General features: G+C 42.1%; 1 protein-coding gene across 1 annotated transcript in view; it reads left to right on the top strand.

Moving 5' to 3' along the window:
* Positions 1 to 19,550, top strand: part of CD9 (CD9 molecule) — a 40,519-nt gene extending 20,969 nt beyond the window's left edge. The window contains exons 3-8 of the mRNA XM_005296576.5: positions 2,735 to 2,832; positions 8,339 to 8,413; positions 9,992 to 10,084; positions 11,259 to 11,348; positions 18,035 to 18,118; positions 19,163 to 19,550. Of these exons, the coding sequence (XP_005296633.1) occupies positions 2,735 to 2,832; positions 8,339 to 8,413; positions 9,992 to 10,084; positions 11,259 to 11,348; positions 18,035 to 18,118; positions 19,163 to 19,228 (506 nt within the window). The 3' untranslated portion in view covers positions 19,229 to 19,550. The remainder of the gene's footprint in view (positions 1 to 2,734; positions 2,833 to 8,338; positions 8,414 to 9,991; positions 10,085 to 11,258; positions 11,349 to 18,034; positions 18,119 to 19,162) is intronic.
* The last annotated feature ends 1,612 nt before the right edge of the window (positions 19,551 to 21,162 follow it).

The raw sequence follows: 21,162 nt of genomic DNA, 5'->3' as shown, positions 1-21,162 counted from the left end.
AATGAGCTCTTCAGTGTAGCAGAAACCGATATAACACGATCCAAGGCTGGAAGTACAACCTAGACAAATTCAGACTGGAAATAAGGTGTAAATTTTTGACAGTGAGGGTAATCAACCCTTAGAATAATTTACCAAGAGTCATGATGAATTCTCCATGACTGCCAATTTTGAAATCAAGATTAGGTGGTGGTGTGGGCTTTTCTTTTTTTGTTTTTCCTTTTAAAAAACAAACAAACAAAAAAAACACCCTCTAGGAATTATTTTGGGGAAGTTCTATGGCATGTGTTATACAGGAGGTCAGACTAGATGATCACAGTTGTCCCTTCTGGCCTTGGAATCTATGAATCTACTGGTAGAAGTGACTCCAGTTGCCCTAGTGACTGGAATTGCATTATCTCTTCAAGGATATGCTAGTCCGATGATTGCTTCCTGAATTCTTCTCAAAGATGGTGTCATATGTCCACCTTTAATCCTCCTTTCAATATTTTCCCCATTCTAGAAATCTATCTCAACAAAGCCCTGCTGGGCAAGTCATGTAAACAGGCTCCCTAAGGGCTTAAGCTGCTTCAGATAAAATACTAAAGTCCACTTGGGCTTGCGGTGCAACAACTTCTTAGAATTAGATCTGGTTTCTTCATGAGCACTGTACCTAAACAGCTGTCTGCTACTTGTTTCATTGCGTCCATGAAGCAAATCTGCCACTTCAATGTCTCTAGAGCCAGTTGAAGACTTTCTGATGGAAAAACACTCCACTGTAAAATTCTGATTTGACAAAATCAAAATATTTCAGAGGAACACATCTATTTAATTGCAATAGTCAATGCAAAACATTAATATTTTTCTTCAATAAGGTCAAAGTGCTTCGTTTTGACTTTGTATAATTTATATTATAAAAGTCAAAACAAAGTACTTCACTTTTGTCAAACTTCAAAATTTTCCAGAAACTTCTTGTTTTGCAGAAAATTTTGATCCATCTCCCCATCCCAATTTAGGATGAGAGGAAACTTTTTGAAATGTCAGAATCTCTTACAGAATGGAAATTCCAAGTTTCAACTAACTCTATCTATGTATTTTAGTCTGTCAGTTCACATCCAGGAAACTTGTAGGACAGCTCCAAAGTTTTCTGCATATATATTTTTAAATTGTGCATTGATTATTAATGTTAAGTTGCAGTAGTTGATCAGCCATGGTACTCATGCTGACAATTTCCTGGTTTTGTACTGTGTATCAGGGGCTGGAAGTAGGAAGTCTTTACTGGAGGGTCCCCTACTCTAGGACAAGTTGATCTCCTCCCCTTTCAAGTAGCCACTTCCTAAGTTGAACAGAGCACCATAGTCAATTTACTCAGTCACTTAATTCTTGTTGTGTGTGGGTGGCTGAAATTTTTTCTTTCCCTTTCTCTCTTTAAAAGGCAGGGGAAGCTAAATTGTAGTTTTTGTTATGTTCATGTGCCTAGAGGATTCCAAAAGGCACTCGTTCATTTAAAAAGGAAAAACAGCTCTTAAATGCTATACCAGATGGGTATGACTCTTTTTTCCTTCCACCCACATTCTTGTGGAGCCAGTAAACCCTAGGTTAGAGGTAAATTGCCAACCTTGTCTGCCTCCAATCAGAACAATTGCAGCCCAGCCCATGATTCTACAAAGAATAATTTGCAGGATTTGGTTCTGGCATAATTCCAGGTTTTCCCTATATGGGTTTGGAGACACGGTTCTGAGATGAGACATTCTCTGCCCCTTGCCTATAATAGGCTTGGCAGAATTAGATTTGTTTGTTTATTTTTCAATTTTGGCAATTAATACTTTTTTTTTTTATTTTGACTTTTACAGTTGTGGGGGTGGTTAGGGCAGGGCTGCATGGGGCATTCTGTGTGGCCAAGGAGCCCAAGACACACAGGTGCAAGGTGGATCCTAGTCTGGCAGAGCCAAGACCCCAGGCCAGGGCCGTCAGAAGGAGGATAAGCCCCTGGCTGTGAAGGAGGCTACCCCACTACTGAATGACTCCTGCCCAGGGAGGGAGCCATTCAGCAGCGGGGTGGCTTCCCCTCACTGCCCTGGCTGAGGGTCTCCGCTCTGCCCCACCAGGGCGGCAGCTGTCCCCATATCTTGTACCTGCGGGGACCAGTGTCATGGGCCCTGTAGCCATGCAGGAAGCCCTCTGCAGCTCCACTGCCACAGCCACTCTCACTCTCTCCTGTGATAGTGGAGCTGCAGAGGGCTCTCTCTGCCCTGCTGTGTGGCCAGTGACACGCAATCTCTGCAGCAACAAGGGGTGTGTGTGTGTGCGCGCACATGGGGGAGGAGGGGAAGGCTGCACTCATAGCTGTTACCAATGGATATTTTTTCATTTATTTTTGGTGTGTCAGCTGAAATCAATATTTACTGACATCAGTTTATTTTTACATTGAATCTTGCCAAGCCTATTAATAAAGTGTCCTAAACAAATTCTGGGCTTAATGACTTGTGAAAAGGGTGGCAGAGGAGTTACCCATCTTATTGCTTCTTTGAACAGAAATATTTGTTTCCTCTCTACCTTTTTGCTGCATGTTCAGATACATTCACTCTAAAGAATCCCCTGTACTGCTTTGAAAATTTCAACCTTAGGAACTTAAACCATGGCAAAGGCAACTACTTACAAATGATATTGCCCTGAGGAATCTATTAAAAACTAACTGCAATCTTACAATCCCTTATTGGTGAGTACTTCACCAGCTTTGTTTTCCCTTTACCCCCAGGAGTTTACATTCTAATTGGAGCTGGCGCACTCATGATGTTAGTTGGTTTCCTGGGATGTTGTGGTGCAGTGCAAGAGTCGCAGTGCATGCTCGGCTTGGTAAGTGTTTTTGTTTACGGTAATATTTGATCTTGGGCTGGGATGTGTTCTGCAAATGGAACCTTCAAGCGTTTTAATAAGGCGAGAGTGGCAATGTCAGGCATATGCGATAGGAATAACGGGCAGCAGATTCTAGCTCTGTTTCACTCCAGTTATCACTTGTTTTGAAGCTTTACTTTTCTCTCTTAATATAGATTTGTTAACATAATACAAAATTTAAATGACCCGCATTTGAAGTCAAGTCTTGCTCTATTCCCCATCAAGCATATTCTGTTCAGACAAAGCAAGCTAAAATATTGATATGTGCTGCAACAGTCAAGAGTTAAAAGATGAGATGAGGGATGCGTGAATGCAGAACTGATGGACTGTGTCAATAATGGCACTATTATGCATTTTATTCTGAATACTGTATAACCAATACATGTAATGCAGACAATAGATAATTATATAAATTGCACACATGGGACTAGAACCTTGGTTTTCATCTTCAAAAGCACAGCCTTCGAACATATGAGCCAATAGAAGAACTGCTATAGTTACCAGTAGTCGTAGGCACCACTCTTTCTGAGTGAATTATGGGAGGATCGCATTACTCACCTATATACAAAACCAGTACATCCTATCAGCCTCTCCATGTCTCACAATTAAATACTCTGCATAAAGTCTTCTGTAAATCTTCACAAGATTAACTGCATATCAACACAGTCTTCCATTACAGCTAGGAGAAAGAATTACTCATCCTTTGCTGTGTCAAGGAAAAAATTCATTTCCAGAAGATTCAAGTGATACGTGTTGGCTTTCTGATATTTTAACTCCTCCCTCCACCCCTTTCTTTAATGCTTTTAAATGCTAGCAGCAATTTGATTCTCCCTGGTAGTTAGTTAAACACACAGACTTCCTTTGTGTGAGACACAAAGGTCGCTTTTTGACTTCTTAAGGTCACTAAACATCCCATAGTGCAACTTCTATTGCCTAAAATGATCTGAGTTGATGGATCTTAGAGCAGCAGTGGTGACAGAAATTGGGAAAGAACACTTGTGAGAGAAGAAGGACGTAGGCGATATCTACATTACACTGCTCTACAGCCAAAATGCTTCTGAAATAAATGTAGTCAAACTTTACTAATTGTGGGTCACTGAGAACGAAAATAATGCTTACAATTGTTGATTGGCTCTAGTTTTCAAGATATGCTATTGGGTCAGTATATACGACCCTTGACTTGGGAATGGCGGAGGATAAGTGAGTTATAAAGGGAAGGGATCTCAATTTAAACCAGAAATTACTAAAATACATCTTTGACTGGATCTATGAATAAATCTATGACTGGGTTTGGACAGTACTTGCTTTTTAGGCAAAACAATGAATGATGCAATCTGAAGCTGGTATTGCGTCATCCATAATATGAATAGCATCATATTATTCCTAGACGTCATGGATGATGCAGTCGTAACAAAGCTTGCATCACTCTGCTGAACAAATTGCCCTATATCAGCTCTAGAAATCATACAGTGTCGTGGTCTCTTATTTGTCAGTGTTTGATTTTTGCAAAGGGACATATTTCTGTTTAGCCAAAGTGAGCAGAGATGGCTCGTACTTGTGTGAACAGTGCAGATAACTTCTGCTATGTTTGTGGTGAAGTGACTTTTGCATCACAAAAGCACAGTATAACCACTATGGTTAAGAAAGCCTATCACCTTTATTTTGGCTGCAAAATTGGAGATCAGGACAAGAGGTGGGCCCCACACATATGCTGCAACACTTGTACAACAAATCTTCGCCAGTGGTTGAACAGGAAAAGGAAATCTATGCCTTTTGCAGTGCCAATGATTTGGAGAGAGCCAACCGATCATACCAGCAATTGTTACTTTTGCCTGGTGCCTCCAGTTGGGAAAGGTGTGTCAAAGAAGAAAAAGTGGACTGTGCATTATCCAAACATTCCATCAGCTATACGCCCAGTACCCCACGGAGAAGGGCTGCCCGTTCCTGATGCACCAGAATCATTCTCACTTGAGTCAGACGAGGAAGAGGATGAAACTTCTGGTCCTGAACCATCAATGTCACAGGACCCACATTTTCTCCCATCTTCCTCCTCTGAACCACACCTCATAACACAAGGTGAACTGAATGATCTTGTCAGGGATTTGGAACTACCCAAGAGTAAGGCAGAGCTGTTGGGCTCCAGACTACAGCAGTGGAATCTCCTGACAGGTGATGTTAGGGTTTCCATGTTCCGTGACCGTCAAAAGGATCTTGTCCCATTCTTCTTCATGGAAGGTGATCTTGTAGCCTGCAACAACATCGATGGTGTAATGGCAGCCCTCAACATCGTTCACGATACAGATGAGTGGAGACTGTTCATTGATTCATCGAAGACGAGTCTTAAAGCTGTTTTACTGCATAATGGCAATGTTTTGCCATCAATTCCAGTTGGTCATGCAGTCCATATGAAGGAAACCTATGACAACATGAAACAAATTTTGAGGTGCATAAACTATGACCAACATCGGTGGCAGCTTTGTGGCGATTTGAAGGTTGTTGCTCGCTTGCTTGGTCTGCAGACTGGATACACAAAGTACTGCTGTTTTCTCTGCGAATGGGATAGTCGTGCAAGAGATTCCCACTACATCAAGAAAGATTGGCCACTCCGACAGTCATTGGAGCCTGGGAGGAAAAGTGTTCAGCATCCACCACTTGTTGAATCAAGGAAGAGTTTGTTACCACCCTTCCACATCAAGCTGGGTCTGATGAAGAACTTTGTCAAGGCCATTGACAAAACACAAGCAGCTTTCAAGTACCTCCGTGGAAAATTTCCAAGGTTAAGTGAAGCTAAAATAAAGGAAAGTGTCTTTGTTGGTCCTCAGATTTGTGAAATTCTTTGAGATGATGCATTTGACCATGCACTGCATGGCAAGGAAAAGATGGCATGGAAAGCCTTCCAGTTAGTGACAATACATTTTCTCTGAAACAACAAGGCAGACAACTACAGGTTGTTGGTGGAAAACCTCCTCAAGGCATACAAAAGCCTTGGTTGCAACATGTCACTAAAGATACATTTTTTGCACTCTCATCTAGATTTTTTTTTTTCCACCGAACTGCGGAGCAGTGAGCGACGAGCACGGCGAGCGATTTCACCAGGACATTGCAACAATAGAGAAACGCTATCGGGGCAAATGGAGTCCATCAATGCTTGCAGACCATTGCTGGACAGTGACAAGAAATGCTCTATTTAATGAATACAAGAGACAAGCCAAGAAGCGCCGAGTAGACACTGAATAGGACTAAACCATGTACATAATAGTTTTTTGCCTTTTGTTTCATAATAAATTTGATTTATATAACCCTTTTGCTGATTTTTAAAGTGTTACATAAACAGGACAGGTGAAATATTATCATGTAAAGCAACCATAAACACATGAAAAGACCTAGAGTTTTAATCATAAATTGTAAACCTACTATCTACACAATATACATAGACATAAAATGTAAAAACTTAAATATCTTAGAAACAGTAGCCAATCAGTTGTTTTCATTGTCATATTTGAATTCAGCACATCAAACCTGATGAGGTTCAACAAGGACAAGTGCAGAGTCCTGCACTTAGGACGGCAGAATCCCATGCACTGCTACAGACTAGGGACCGAATGGCTAGGTAGCAGTTCTGCAGAAAAGGACCTAGGGGTCACAGTGGACGAGAAGCTGGATATGAGTCAACAGTGTGCTCTTGTTGCCAAGAAGGCTAACGGCATTTTGGGCTGTATAAGTAGGGGCATTGCCAGCAGATCGAGGGACGTGATCGTTCCCCTTTATTCGACATTGGTGAGGCCTCATCTGGAATACTGTGTCCAGTTTTGGGCCCCACACTACAAGAAGGATGTGGAAAAATTGGAAAAAGTCCAGCGGAGGGCAACAAAAATGATTAGGGGTCTGGAGCACATGACTTATGAGGAGAGGCTGAGGGAACTGGGATTGTTTAGTCTCCAGAAGAGAAGAATGAGGGGGGATTTGATAGCAGCCTTCAACTACCTGAAGGGGGGTTCCAAAAAGGATGGAGCTCGGCTGTTCTCAGTGGTGGCAGATGACAGAACAAGGAGCAATGGTCTCAAGTTGCAGTGGGGGAGGTCCAGGTTGGATATGAGGAAAAACTATTTCACTAGGAGGGTGGTGAAACACTGGAATGCGTTACCTAGGGAGGTGGTGGAGTCTCCTTCCTTGGAGGTTTTTAAGGCCCGGCTTGACAAAGCCCTGGCTGGGATGATTTAGCTGGGAATTGGTCCTGCTTTGAGCAGGGGGTTGGACTAGATGACCTCTTGAGGTCCCTTCCAACTCTGATATTCTATGATTCTATGATTCTATGAAAGTACATAATAAATAGCACATTTTATCTCTGAAGCAGACGACTTCTCAAAAATTGTAGACCAGTGTTACAGAGCTTGTGCTGGCATAGCCCCCTAGCATAGACGCAATGTACACTGATAGCAGGAGTTTTGCTGCCAATGTGTATGGACACAACCTCCCCATACAACACTGTTTATGCTGACAGAAGCACTCTTCTGTTGATATAGCTGCATCTGCATGAAGGTTTTGTCAGCGTAGCTGTGTGGGTCGGATGTGATTTTTTTTTAATTTTTTTTTTCACACCCGTGGTGGATATAACTATGCCAACATAAGTTTAAAGTGTAGACCAGCCTTTAGGCTATGTCTACACTACAGCGGTACACATGCAGCAATGCAGCTGCACCTCTGTAGCACTTCAGTGTAGATTCTACAGCTATGGGAGGGGTTCTCACATTGCTGTAGTTAATCCACCTTCCTGACAGGCAGTAGCTAAATCAGTGTAAGAATTCTTCTATTGACATAGCGCTGTCTACAACTAGGGCTATATCGGCTTAACTACGTCTCTCAGAGGGGTGGATTTTTCACACTTCTGCCTGACCTCAACATCTTGTAGCTGCTCCACAATACAATAGAATTAAAGCAATGACAATACACCATTAGTTCAGTTTCCATAGTTCAAGAGTGACCAAAACATGTGACTGGCTTCTTTCATTCAGCACCCACGTGTTGCTTCTAAAGTCTCCCGCTGCCATAATCCTTACTATTTTTCCATTCATATTGCAGAGCCAGCTTAAAGGTGTAAAACCTGTCTCCATCACCACTTAAATCCACCATTCCATCACCACTTAATTTCTGAAGTAAAGATCCTGGAATTGGCTTTAAAGTAACACCACATCCCAAAATAAAAATGTTTAGAAACAAAGTCTAGTTGTGTTTCCTCTTCTTTCTCTCTGCACCCCCGCCCCCCATACATGTAATTTATTTCTTTAATTCAGGAAATGCTTCACAATTTACCCATTGAAATGTCACATCATTTGATAGGATTATAGTAATTGTACTTTAGAGATGATGTTTAGGATTTTAAGTCAACTAATTTGAAAAAACTACTCTTTGCAAAGTACTCACAATAAACACCTTGATTTTAATTACTTAAATCTCTCTTCTCTTCTAGTTCTTTGCCTTCCTTCTCGTAATTTTTGCCATTGAAGTAGCTGTTGCCATCTGGGGATTTTCAAATAAAACGACGGTAGGTTTTTGACTATTGCAAGCTCTTAGCACTGAAAATGTCCTCAAGAACTGAAAACATGTTCAGCTGTTTTAAGATCACACAATTAATAGGACAACGCAAAAGACAAATAATTGTTTCACTGGCATGAAAACACAAAATATCTTTCCCAAAGATGCAGGCGGTATAATGGGTCAAACTTTTTAACTGTCCCGTGATACAGGAGAATTTTCTTAACCCTTATACTTCTCCACAACAATGCAGTCTCTCCCCTCTTCTCAGCAAAGACTATGGGCATGTCTACATGGGGAAATTTATCAGTAGCATGATACCTTTATAGTTCCCTGTGCGGACACTTTTTGATTCCAGAATAAGAGTGTGTCTACATAGGCAGCTATGCTAGTATAAATGTAAAAGTATAATCATACTGTTTGTATTCTGCTGGTAAATCTCCCTGTGTAGACAAGCCCTCAGTCACAGATTCTGTACTGAAAGTCCCTATTATTATGTACTACAATATACTATAATCTAAAAACTGAAATTATTCTAATATACAGAGTATATCTTAATGCATTATCCATGCTCTTTAAACTTTGAAAAACTCTGGAGGAGATTCCCAGGCATTGGACCAAATTAGCAAGGTTCTGTTTTACTACAGTTAAGGCTCTGTATAGTAATTGACTTCAGCCCCAATCCTACAAACACTTGCAGGGTACATCTACAGGAACAAGTCTCCCAGCCCAAGTCAACAGACTTTGGCTAGCAAAGTTCGCACTGCCATTCTAAAAGTAGCTATGTAGTCAGTGCTTTTAAGTTGTGGTTCAGGCTGTGAAGTCCATCCCCCTCCCTAGGTTTCAGAGCCCAAGTTCCAGCCCAAGCCGCAACATCTACACGACTATTTTTAGGACCCTAGTGTGAACCCTGCTAGCCCAAGTCTGTTGACCCAGGCACCAAGGCTTGCTGCCTCAAGTTGTGTAGACATACCCTTTAGGCATGTGAGTAGCCCAGTTAACTTCAATGGGACTACTCAAATGCACAAAGCTAAGCAAACACATATGTGGCAGGATCGGGGCCCAAAAAATTTAAGCATCTATGGAGATGTCTGAATTGGTAGCCTCCCTTGTTTTTCATCCTCTTGTACAACAGAGAAACTTGTCCATTGCTAAAACAAGGCTAGATAAGTAAAGATTTGTGCTCGTGTATCCAATGGATGAAGTCTTAGTTTTCATCCCCATCAAATTCCCTCAAGATTTAGAGGGACACTATAAAGCTGGTATCTTCTTACTCCTAGTCAAGTATCAGAGCAGAGCCAAAAACACAAATTGGAAAAACATCTTTCACTGTTGTAACCCTGATCTTGCTATATACCTCTCTTCTCAACTCCTCCTTTTGCTATCTCCTTGTTGTTCTAAGGGTCATGTATATTTTTAGAGGCCTATGATGCTGACTTCTTTGGAAATGGAGGGTGATTACCTCTTTCTAGGATGGAACATTTAAACTGTAAAATAGCTGGTTTAATTACTTTTTGTCCTGAAAAAGTTTACTATAAGTAACACAAGTCAAGCTAAAACAGGGTTATACCTTTGCGCTTTTTTGTAGATTATTGATGAAGTAAAGAAATTTTACACGGAAACCTATGATAAGAGGAGTCAGCCAGCAGCTAAAGAAACCCTGAAAGCATTTCAACATGCGGTAAGTATATGGTCACACTTATTTCTTTTAAATGTACAAGATGTCTGTTTTTAAGAAGCCGGGCATAATACATTAAGAATGAAGTGAAACATCATCTCTTAATTATGATGTCTAGCCTTCAGTTTTGGCAATTTCAGTCTACAGAGATGACAGTTTGAGAAAAAACTATTAAGTATTCACACAGTGTGTTGGGTTTTTTTAGTCTCTAATAATGGTGTTCATGGTGGCAAAGACTATAGAGTTAAAGTTTAAAAAGGTCTTTGCTCTAACAGTCCCTACTTTTTGCGAGCTCCTGAACATCTGAAAACTTTTCCTTTGGGTATGGAATTTAGGACGTCTCACATACTTGGTCTTGGCCCAAATTCATGACTGTTTTTTAAGTTTGAGCCATCCCCATTTAAGAGACTTATTTTTGCAAACAAACTGTTCAGACATCTTTAGTCTAAAACTTCATTTGTCACTGACCCTCAATGGAAGTTTCTCTGCTAAGACTGGGGGAAAAAATAAACCAAGTTTTCAATGACCAGATTAGCTTTCAGAATACATCATCAATTTTTGCTGACTTTTAATATACATATTCGTTTTGGGTACAATGTAGTAACTCTGATACATTAGCTGCATACCCGTTGTGCTATGAAATAGCATATGTAAACAGTGTGATGCCATCTTTGCACAAATGTGGAACTGCACAAGCCAACTAGATTATTGAACAAGCTCCTCTGACTTCATTAGATAATATCAGTAGCAAACTGTACACAGGATTTAGTCACAAACACTTCTGCTCTTCTAGGTAGATTTAAAGATTTTTTTTTTTTTTTTGAGAATGGAAACTTTCCTGTAGCAATGTTGTGTCATTTATAAAATAAACTGTGATCAAAACTGTTAGATACATGCTACGTGACAAAAATGCAACTACTTTTACTGTTAAAAGAACTCTCTACTTCCTGACTTGTTCAAATTCTCACTCTTAATGTAATGCTAACAAAGACATTATTTTAAAATAAAACTGTTAGTGGCACAGTCAAACTGACTGATGTAACTTAAATATTTGAAACTCTCCTATTTGATATTTGTGTATACCAGTATAAAGTAACCTGTCTTGCTTGTTGTTTTAGATAAAAATCTAAAGCATCAAGGTTCCTAAAGATTTTACTGTTTCTATGTTCTCTTGTAGCTAAACTGTTGTGGTTTGAAACCTCCTTTGGATCAGCTGATACTAGACACCTGCCCTAAGAAGGAAGGATTGGAGGCAATTACAGTACAGGTAACTGAAGACTGAACTCATTGCATATAGTGGTTCCCTGCCATTACACCTACATTTGACAGGGAACAGGCTAGAGAAGCACATGACTGAAAAATGAACTATGGGCCAGACAATCCCCTTCCCTGGAAAGACTCCCTCCTTCTCCCCCTCCCCCCAAATATATATATAATCCAGGATGCAGAGCCACTTGTATCTCACTGTTGGGGGGCTCTACTACCAGTCTGGTTGGCAAAGCATGCAGCCTTCTAAGGACCAATAGAAAATCTTGACCACATCCCTGTGCAACTTGAGTCGTATACACATTGAAATCAATGAGAGTTGTGCCACTGACTTCAATGGGCCATGATTTCACCCAGAGCGTCTGCATGCTTGTGTTCAGGTCTTCACAACCTTTCCTTCCCCTTCCTCAAAGGGTCTGCAGCAATGCTGCACTGTGGCTTTGCAGCCATAGCTCTGCAGCTGGGATGGACAGAGCATGTGAAAATGAAACTGCAGGTTTGAATTTAATGAGGGGGAAAAACAGCACTAACCATGGAGGAAATTGGTGGGCTTCCTCTAGGTGAGCACATCATATGGAGCAAGTGCTCTTCAGCTCTGGCTACCCCATGAAATCCTGTTGTCAAGGTGCCACAGCAGTTGAGGTTAATGCAGATCCCTGTAGGATCCTTCTGGACAACTCAGCCTTTTCTCCTTCCCATCATTCCAACAAATTCTCTTCTCCTTTTTATTTAAAAAAAAACAAAACTACTCTCTACACTGCCATTGAAGTTCCTTCTGCCAGCTTATAATCCATGTATTTATGGGTGCTATATGCATTCACTTTTCAAGTAAAATCAGCGAGAGACTCTCAGATGTACAGATACAGTGTTGTACATCAACCACATTTCCTTCATGATTAACATGCATTCTATCAACGCCTTCAATTTAGCTGATGCAGCTATAAAACTGTGCTGCTGACTTTTTGTGGGCACTTGTATCCTCTAGGTCAGTGGTTCCCAAACTTTAACAGCCTGCGAACCCTTTTCTCTAAATTGTGAAATCTCCTAAAAATGAATATTTCCAGGGTTTTAAATTTAAATTTCCTCAGTGTGATAGATGCACTTGCTTTGCTCTGCATAGCTCTTTGAAGTCTGGAACCTTTGGAGAAAGATAAAGCCTCAGGTCTGGTTCGGCATCAAGTCTGTTTCTGTATTTTGTTTTCAGATGTACATACGAGGAAAACGCTTTCTCGCATAAGTATGTTGTTGAAAATGGTAACAAAACTGCAGCAGCTTTTTCTGCTTTTTTCAGAAGGGGGTACTCGTTTCTTAAACTCAGCCAAAAGTTGATCAATGGCAGATTTCTGAAACTCCTTTTCAGTTCGTAATCACAGGAGATCTCAATCAATTTCTCTTTTTCCTCAGTGTTCAATATCTGTGTTGAGAAAGTGATATCATCAAAAGGGTTGCGAATCCAGTCATTATCGCCTGATATAGCTTGAAAGTAATCCCTGAAAGTTAGACTCATAGACTTTAAGGTCAGAAGGGACCATTATGATCATCTAGTCTGACCTCCCGCATGATGCAGGCCACAAAAGCTGACCCAACCCCTTTCCCTTGACTCTGCTATTGAAGTCCCCAAATCCTGTGATTTAAAGACTTCAAGTCGCAGAGTATCCTCTAGCTAGGGACCCCCGCCCCATGCTGCGGAGGAAGGTGAAAAACTTCCAGGGCCTCTGCCAATCTACCCTGGAGGAAAATTCCTTCCCGACCCCAAATATGGCGATCAGTAGAACCCCGAGCATGTAGGTGAGATTCTCCAGCCAGCCCTCATTGACCATTGATACTATTTAACAGTGATGGCACGCTGTTGATTTCACTAAAAAGTTGTGCAAAGTCCTTTTAGTTGTGCAGTTATATTGGTTTTAGTGCACTGATCCAACTGAAGTTTATGTTCTGCCAGGAAGTCATGAAGATTACTGAAACACTCAGTTTAATTGTTTTCCAAACAACTTTCCCAGAACTGCAACTTCTTTATCATGGATTCAACTCGTTCTTGCACATTGAAAACTGTTATATTGAGACTTGAAGAGATAAATGTAGGTCATTAATTCTTGAGAAAATATCTGCTAAATAAGCTAGGTTCTGGAGCCAGACATTATTTTCCATACAGCTGGCAAGGTGGAAAGGGTGGCTGTTGGAAAAAAAACTAGGATTTCCGTTCTAAGCTCAAACAAGCGCACCAGGATTTTGCCCCTTGAGAGCCATCTAACTTCAGTATGGGTCAACAGACAATTGTGTATGCTACCCATTTCTTCACAAAGTACGTGAAATATTCTGGAATTTGTTGGCCGTGATTTTATGAAATTCACCATTTTCTCTGCATTGTGCAGCACTACCTGCAGTCCCTCAGGCACGCGTTCTGTTGCGAGGGCTTGTCTATGGATGCTGCAATGAGTCCAAGAGACTTTTGATGCAACCTTTTTTGTTCGAGCTACAAATCCAGGCTACTTCCCCGTCATTGATGTGGCCCCATCAGTGCAAATGCCTAGGCAACGAGACCAATCGATTTCCTTTTCTTGAAAATATGCATTAGTCAGATTGAAGATATCTTTTCCAGTTGTACGTTCTTCCAATGGTCGGCAAAACAATAAGTTTTCTTCAGCCAGACCTTCATTCACATAACGTACAAACAGTAGCAAAATAGCCAGATTAGCTACATCAGTTGATTCATCCAACTGTATAGCATAATATGGACTATTTTTCACTCTATGTACAATTATGGTCTGTATATTATTTGACATGTCATAAATTCTTCGTGACAACGTATTATTGGACAAAGGTACCATGTCAATCCTTTTTGCAGTCTTTTCTCCGAGCATGCAATGAACTATGTCTTTTATACATGGACCAATCAAGCTCTCTGCTACGGTATGGGCTTCTGATGCTTTTGTTACTCAGTAGCTCACGCGGTACGATGCTTAAAGTGCATTTTCATTATCAGTACTTGCTTTAGATATAAAACTGGTAATGTCACTTTTCCTCTCAGCTAATTTTCGCTTGAAAAAATCAACAGGCTTGTCGAGTTGTGCAGGATGCCTAGTTTCTAAATGGCGCCGAAGTAGAGAAGGTTTGAGGCTGCTGTTTGCTAGAACATCACCACAAATCACACACGGGGGTTTTGGACATTCTTGATCACCAATGCATGTAAAGCCATATTTTATATAATCATCATATTTTCTTTTCTTTGTAAGTGACTTTCCAGGACCATCATGATCATTAGACGTAGATTTTCCACAGTGTGGCCTTGAGGAAACACTAGCTGATTCTTGCGTCTTTACACTTTCCTTTTTCAGCCACTTATCCTTTGAACTTGTGTACAAAAGTTCTAATAAAAACAACACATAGACACTGCTAACAACCAACAAACTAGAAAATGAGAAGATTCACTCAAGTCTCACTGAAGCAAAACAGCACTCCAGAGAGAATGACAGTTACAGAGGCACCTTAACACTGCTACACTGGCTACAACGTGCTTCCGGCTGGTTTGGCTCCCAAACAGCTTTTCTTCCGCCACGAGGTTTCTCCCTAGGAGGGTGTCCTGCGAAGGACAAATTAGCTTGGACCACCCCCCACGTACAGCACTGCCCCTGCTCACTCTGCCCTCCATACCAATTTCCCCTGTCTGACAAGGACAGGAGTCCAAGCTGCCACCTGCAGGCCTGGGGGTCTCAGCTGCCACCCTGCCCACCACAGGACTCAGGCTACTCGCCCCGCGCCAGGGTCTGGGCTGCCGGATCCACACTCCCTGGGACTCCTGCTGCTGGACCCCATTGACCGCCCCGGTCAACTGAGCTCCCCTGAGCTTGTGCTGCAGGTCCCGCTGACCGCCGGGGCTCGGGCTGCCGGCTCCCCCGCTGACGGGGGGCAGGGTTCGGGCTGTCGGCTCCCCCGCTGACGGGGGGCAGGGTTCGGGCTGTCGGCTCCCCCGCTGATGGGGGCAGGGCTCGGGGCTGCCGGCTCCCCCGCTGACGGGGGCAGGGCTCAGGCTGCCAGCCCCAACTGCCCTGCCCCGCTCTCCCTGGGGCTCGGGCTGCCGGCTCCCCTGCTGATGGGGGCAGGGTTCGGGCTGCCAGCCCCAACTGCACGGCCCTGCTCTCCCTGGCGCTCGGGTTGTCTCCCCTGCTGTCCCACCTGCTGCCTCCAATGTCAGGGTCCTCTGGCCGCCATTAATGAATTTTTTCTTGCGAACCCCCTGTAACGTTCTGCGAACCCCAATTTGGGAACCACTGCTCTAGGTGCTACTGCATCCACCCATTGTTTGGGTTACTACAAGTATGTGGTATCCCACAAGGTGAAGCAATACTAATTAGAACCACAACTTAGAGTGCTCTGTAAGGACTAGCAGCTTTACGTGTCCCTACATCTCCACTTAAAAGCCTGTGATGCTTGCGTGAGTCAGTTGGAATTCAAAGGGCCACTGGGGAGTGTTCAAGGGTTGCTGGGGTTAAGGGAGTGGGGAGACCAGAAACCAGATAAATGGTAGAATTTTGAATCTTATTTATTTTAAACATTCGGCTTACTGTGCTAGCATACGTTCTAGTGATATGATGCCTGCTACCACTAATAGTATAGTTTATACAGTTATTTTTGTGTACCTCAAATAGGGAGAAAGAAAGCATCTAAGTGCAACCTTCTCCAATTTTTTTTATGGGAGTTATAATTTCAGGCTCCTCTCTCTTTTTCTTATGCCTCTGTATTCCATGCGGAACAAAGGGCCTTCACCATTGACTTCCATCTTTGCTGGTCTCCTGCTGCAGTCTTGGCTTCTTCCTGTGTCATTTTTGATAGCTTTCTGTTGTGCGTTTCCATGTTATCCATGGTCCACCTCATCCCCCTCTTGTCCTGGGGGTTTCAGACTAATGCCTCTCTTACGATGTTCAGGTGTTACCTCCATGTATGTCTTAGCCATTTTCATTTGGTCGTTTCCTGTCCTATCCATTTCTGTTTTGTCCTCTAATAGAGTTCTTAATGTGTGATTTTTCTTTCTTTTTTTGTATATTTCTTTATTTATTTTCTGGCCATCTGATATTGAGGATTTGTCTAAGGTAACGTTTTATGAAAACTTGGAGTTTAGATTAGTAAGGTCTTAAGTCTCCAAATTTCAGCACCATATTGTAAGACTGACTTTACAATGGTGTTAAATATCTGAAGTTTAATTTGGAGGGTAAGACTTCCCTATAACCTGAGAGCTGTGCTGGTGAGAGCATAACTCCTGGCAGGGTCACTTGTGCCAAACAGGTCAAAACCAGTGGTTCTCAAACGGTGGCCTGTGGCCCGCTTGCGGCCCAATCAGCACAGAGCTGTGTCCCATGTCACATCCTCAGGGCCATACGGGTAGTATTGGATGCGGCCCACAATGGTAAATAGGTTGAGAATCACTGAGCTAGACTAACGGCAGCCCACTGGATGTCTTGGTAGAGCCTTTGCAGTAAGCTAATGACCCATTCCTGTGTGTGGTGGTTTGGTTTGGTTTTTTAATTTTTTTTTCTGTCATTACAGAAACCCTGCTTCCTTAGTTCAACAAAACTTGTGGCCTAAAACAGGACTAACCACTGTGGGAAATGAGTTTTGAATCCTAAATTCTGAAACAAAACAGTGCTTTAGCTCATTACGTAGGCTCCACATAGGGCTTTGCATTGGTTTAACTCAGGGGTCGGCAACGTTTGGCAGGCGGCTCGCCAGGGTAAGCATCCTGGCGGGCCGGGCCAGTTTTATTTACCTGCTGACGCGGCAGCTTCGGCCGATCGCGGCCCCCACTGGCCACGGTTTGCCGTCCCGGGCCAATGGGGGCGGCAGGAAGCGGCACAGGCGAGCGATGTGCTGGCCACGGCTTCTCGCCTCCCCCATTGGCCCGGGACAGCGAACCGTGGCCAGTGGGGGCCGCGATTGGCCGAACCTGCCGCGTCAGCAGGTAAATAAAACTGGCCCGGCCCGCTAGGGTGCTTACCCTGACGAGCCGCGTGCCGAACGTTGCCGACCCCTGGTTTAACTAGTTTAAAACAACACATTTAGTTTGGTGCAACTTTGAATACAGATGAGACCACAGTTGCTTGGCTTTCAGTCACTTGTGATGTTACAGTTTCATTAATTCTCCAGTTACCACGAGTAGTGTACACGAGACACTTACTTTAAAACTGTAGTAACAGTTCAAGTGCTAGCACAGGTCAGCCACTAGAGTATTAACTATGTTGTATAGGGCTGCTCCAAGCAGGGTTAGGCAACGTAGCAGCTAAAAAGTTAGCTGCTGGTAACGTGTATACACTAGTACTTCCACCATTGTTGCTAAATCACTGAGAGTAGTGGCTGGAAATTCTAGTGTGGGAAAAGCCTACCCTAGACAAGGCCTTTTTCTTCTAGGGTAGAAAAGACCTGAAAGTTTTAGTGTATAATAGAAGCAAGGGGAAAAAAATTGTGCATCCATTTTTAAAGGCAAGCCGCCTCCCCTTTCCCACCCTTCTTTGCAGGCCACTTTCAGGAGATAAATATTTGCTTCTATTGTAGTTGGATCAGATTCAGCATGTGCTGTCGGATCAGGTCAAGGTGTAGTGCTGCTCATAGTACCACATAATTTTGTAAGCCAAAACCGCATATATGTAAAACAGTACTTTAGATAAGCTCCCCACCCTTTTTTTTTCTTCTTTTCAGTCATGCCCTACAGCCATTGAGGAGGTCTTTACTTCTAAATTGAATGTGATTGCAGCAGTTGGCATTGGTATTGCTGTGGTAATGGTAAGTTTCTTGATCCTTTCGGTCAATTAAATCTGATGGGGAAATTGTGATGGCCTTCTCAAGTTAAGATGTACTTTTTCCACTGATCTGATACCTTACAATGAGGATCTAATCCTCTTATCCTTCCTCACACAAAAATGTCACCAAGAACAATCCTGCTTCTATGATTTCAGTACAACAGTGTGTGCCTTGTATTGATTTAAACTATGGAGTCTGCCATCTGAGCAAATGGTATTTACAGCTATGCTTTGGTACTTTGGTTTTCACTCTAAATACTCTGCTAGGGACCCTAGAATTGTGAGCCAAGAGCAAAAATTGTGTATGTTTTCCCTTTATTGTGTTTTACTTGAGAGGTTTAATTGAAGACTGATACTTTTGACTATAATACAACTGCATCTTTTTCCTCTCCCACCCCAGAGAAAAGTCTGATTGATACTAGTGTGTTCCCCTTCTTCTTTGCTAGCTGTTTACCCAGCCAGTCACATCATGAAAACTGGGCTAAGAAATTGAATTTTTAAAAAGTTTAGTTTGAAGTTAGAGTATCTTGCTTCCTCTCGTGGATAATATAGTGCTCGGGCACTTGGAAATTTGTGCCAGGCAGAGAATGAGACTAAGCTGTATTAAGAACAACTGTTTTTAATAACTCACTAAAATCCTGCATGCTGTCTCCAAAGAAACTGGTGGAAAGTCAGCACTTCCTAGCATAGCTGGACAATGCACAACCTGATATCCCTCCACACAGTGCTGCCCAAGAGTGGGGTGGGGAACTTTTTGCTGAGGGCACCTCAGGTTATCTGCTCCTCTCTCAGGGGAGAGTGCTTTGTGCCTTCCCTTGCCCTTAAGATCAAAGAGAGGTCATGGTGGTGGCTTTTATAATTGGGGGTAGGGAATAAATATCTGTGATAAAGAACACACACAGTGGAAGTAACTTGGCCTAGAGGCCAGGGAGAGCAAGAGCACCCACACTTATGTTTTTGGGAGAGCTGCATCACCAGAAAGCTAATCCTATAATGTATTCTAAATGAGTCTGCTTTCCTTTTCCAGATCTTTGGCATGATCTTCAGTATGATCCTCTGCTGTGCTATCCGCAGAACCAGAGAAATGGTCTAAGCGATTTAACAAAGAAGATCTCTGCACTCTACAAATGTCTGTTATTAACTTTAGCATTCTTAAAGCATTTCTAAAATTATATATTTGTTACCTTTTTTAATGCTTTATTTGGTATTGATGTTTTACTTATTGCTTTTTATGTTTATAAAGTTTAAAAAAATCCAATAGTAAAAGGTACTATATTTGTTAGACTAAAGTCAAAGATATTGTACATAAAACAATTTGTCCTTAAATGGCTGTCTGGTTTCTTGAAACTTATCATAATCAGGATGTAATTTATGTTGGAGACAATTTGATACTTAATAAAGATTAAGACCTTAAATGCAGAGTGATTAGGTTCTTAGTCTTGCCCACATGCCTTCCATTAAACCGTGTTGTCAGCAGTCTGCGCACAGAAGGGACCCTACACAGAAGGTTTGGAGACTGACCCTGCACCAGTTTCTGCTTGGAGAAACCTGCACCTCATCCCTTTTCCCCTCACCCTTTTCTTGATGAGGGTGACATGGTGGGGGGAGAATAGCTAGCTGGTAGTGAGAGGCAGTCTGACCTATTAGCATTATTACAGCACTGCAATAATTAACGTTAAATGGCTAGCATAAAGCTAAGCACCTTCTTTCAGTATAATGTAAGTGTCTCAAGGCCACCCTCTGGGTGGAACCTATTACTATTGTATTACAGTGCCTAGGAGCCCCCGTCATGGGCCAGGACCCCAATGTGCTAGGTGCTGTACAAACAGAACAAAAAGACAGTCCCTGCCCCAAAGAATTTCCAGTCTTTTCCACTTCTTAGACCTGAGGGGTGGCTCTTTGAAAGTGAAAATGCTTCATTTTAACACAGTGAGTTAAAAGCACAAAATGTTATATTTGGCAAACAGCTCTGCCCATGCTTTTCCCTCTTTACCTCAAGCGTTAACAAAAATTCAATAATTCACAAACAAAAGTAGCTGGCATCTATCACAAAACGAACTCGACTCAATTGGTAGCAACTACTGTGTTCACTTGTAACTCTCTCATACCAAAATGGTACAAGGGATGAGTTTAGCAAGGTTCTACTGTAAAAGGCGAAAAGGTAAATTAAGGCAGTGTTTAATGGGGTTGCCAATTTTGGTTGGACATATTCATCACATAACACTCTTTAATTAAAAAGATTAATCTTTAATTCCTGGAGACTCCAGGACAATCCAGAAGGGTTGGCAACTGTAGTAAGGATCAGAGCTTAAAAGCAAAATGCTTAACTAAAAACTTGGCTTCCCCATTATTGTCAACTCTGCTACGTTATCTATACGGTGCTTCATTTTTTACAAATGTACACTGAGGAAAATCAAGCATTTAAATTAGGAAATGACAAGTCAAGGTTGAACGTTGACTCTTTACCTTTTGGGCATATGTGTGTAAAGTGAAGCTTTTAATCACACTATTTCTCAAATACATTAACATTGCACAAATTCCTTTAAAATTATTAGCATTTTAAGGGCAGCAGGGACGGATTCTGCTTTGTCAGTGAGACACTTCATTCAAACTGTCCAGGCTGTAGCCTCCGAGCAACAGCCTTAATGTCTGGATTTACAGAGAGAACATGTAGTGATGTCACAATGCTTCCCTAAACGTCTCAGTCAGATGCTCAGTGAGCATGCTCAGATTTCTCAATGACTTAATTTTATGCGTTCTTTCCCCAAACCTACCAAAACATGTTGTTTGGGCTATTGTGTGCCAAATTTCATGTTTCCATCTGAAAACAAAGTTATAATAGAAACTATTTCAGTCTTAATTATAGTGGCTGCTTCCAGTAACCACTGTAATTGAAGTATACAGAAACAGACATCTGAAATACTACAGCTGTGTAAAGGAGAAAAGCTAATACTGCCATGGAAGCTTTAGTTTATGCATGATCAGCCTTTTCTGCAGGTACATTCTGAACATTGCATTAAGGTTGGG

The sequence above is a fragment of the Chrysemys picta genome, chromosome 1, assembly GCF_011386835.1.
Source record: "Chrysemys picta bellii isolate R12L10 chromosome 1, ASM1138683v2, whole genome shotgun sequence".
NCBI classification, from domain to species: Eukaryota; Metazoa; Chordata; order Testudines; family Emydidae; genus Chrysemys; species Chrysemys picta.
Note: the sequence above shows the minus strand (reverse complement) of the source record. Positions and strands in the feature narration are given on the sequence as shown.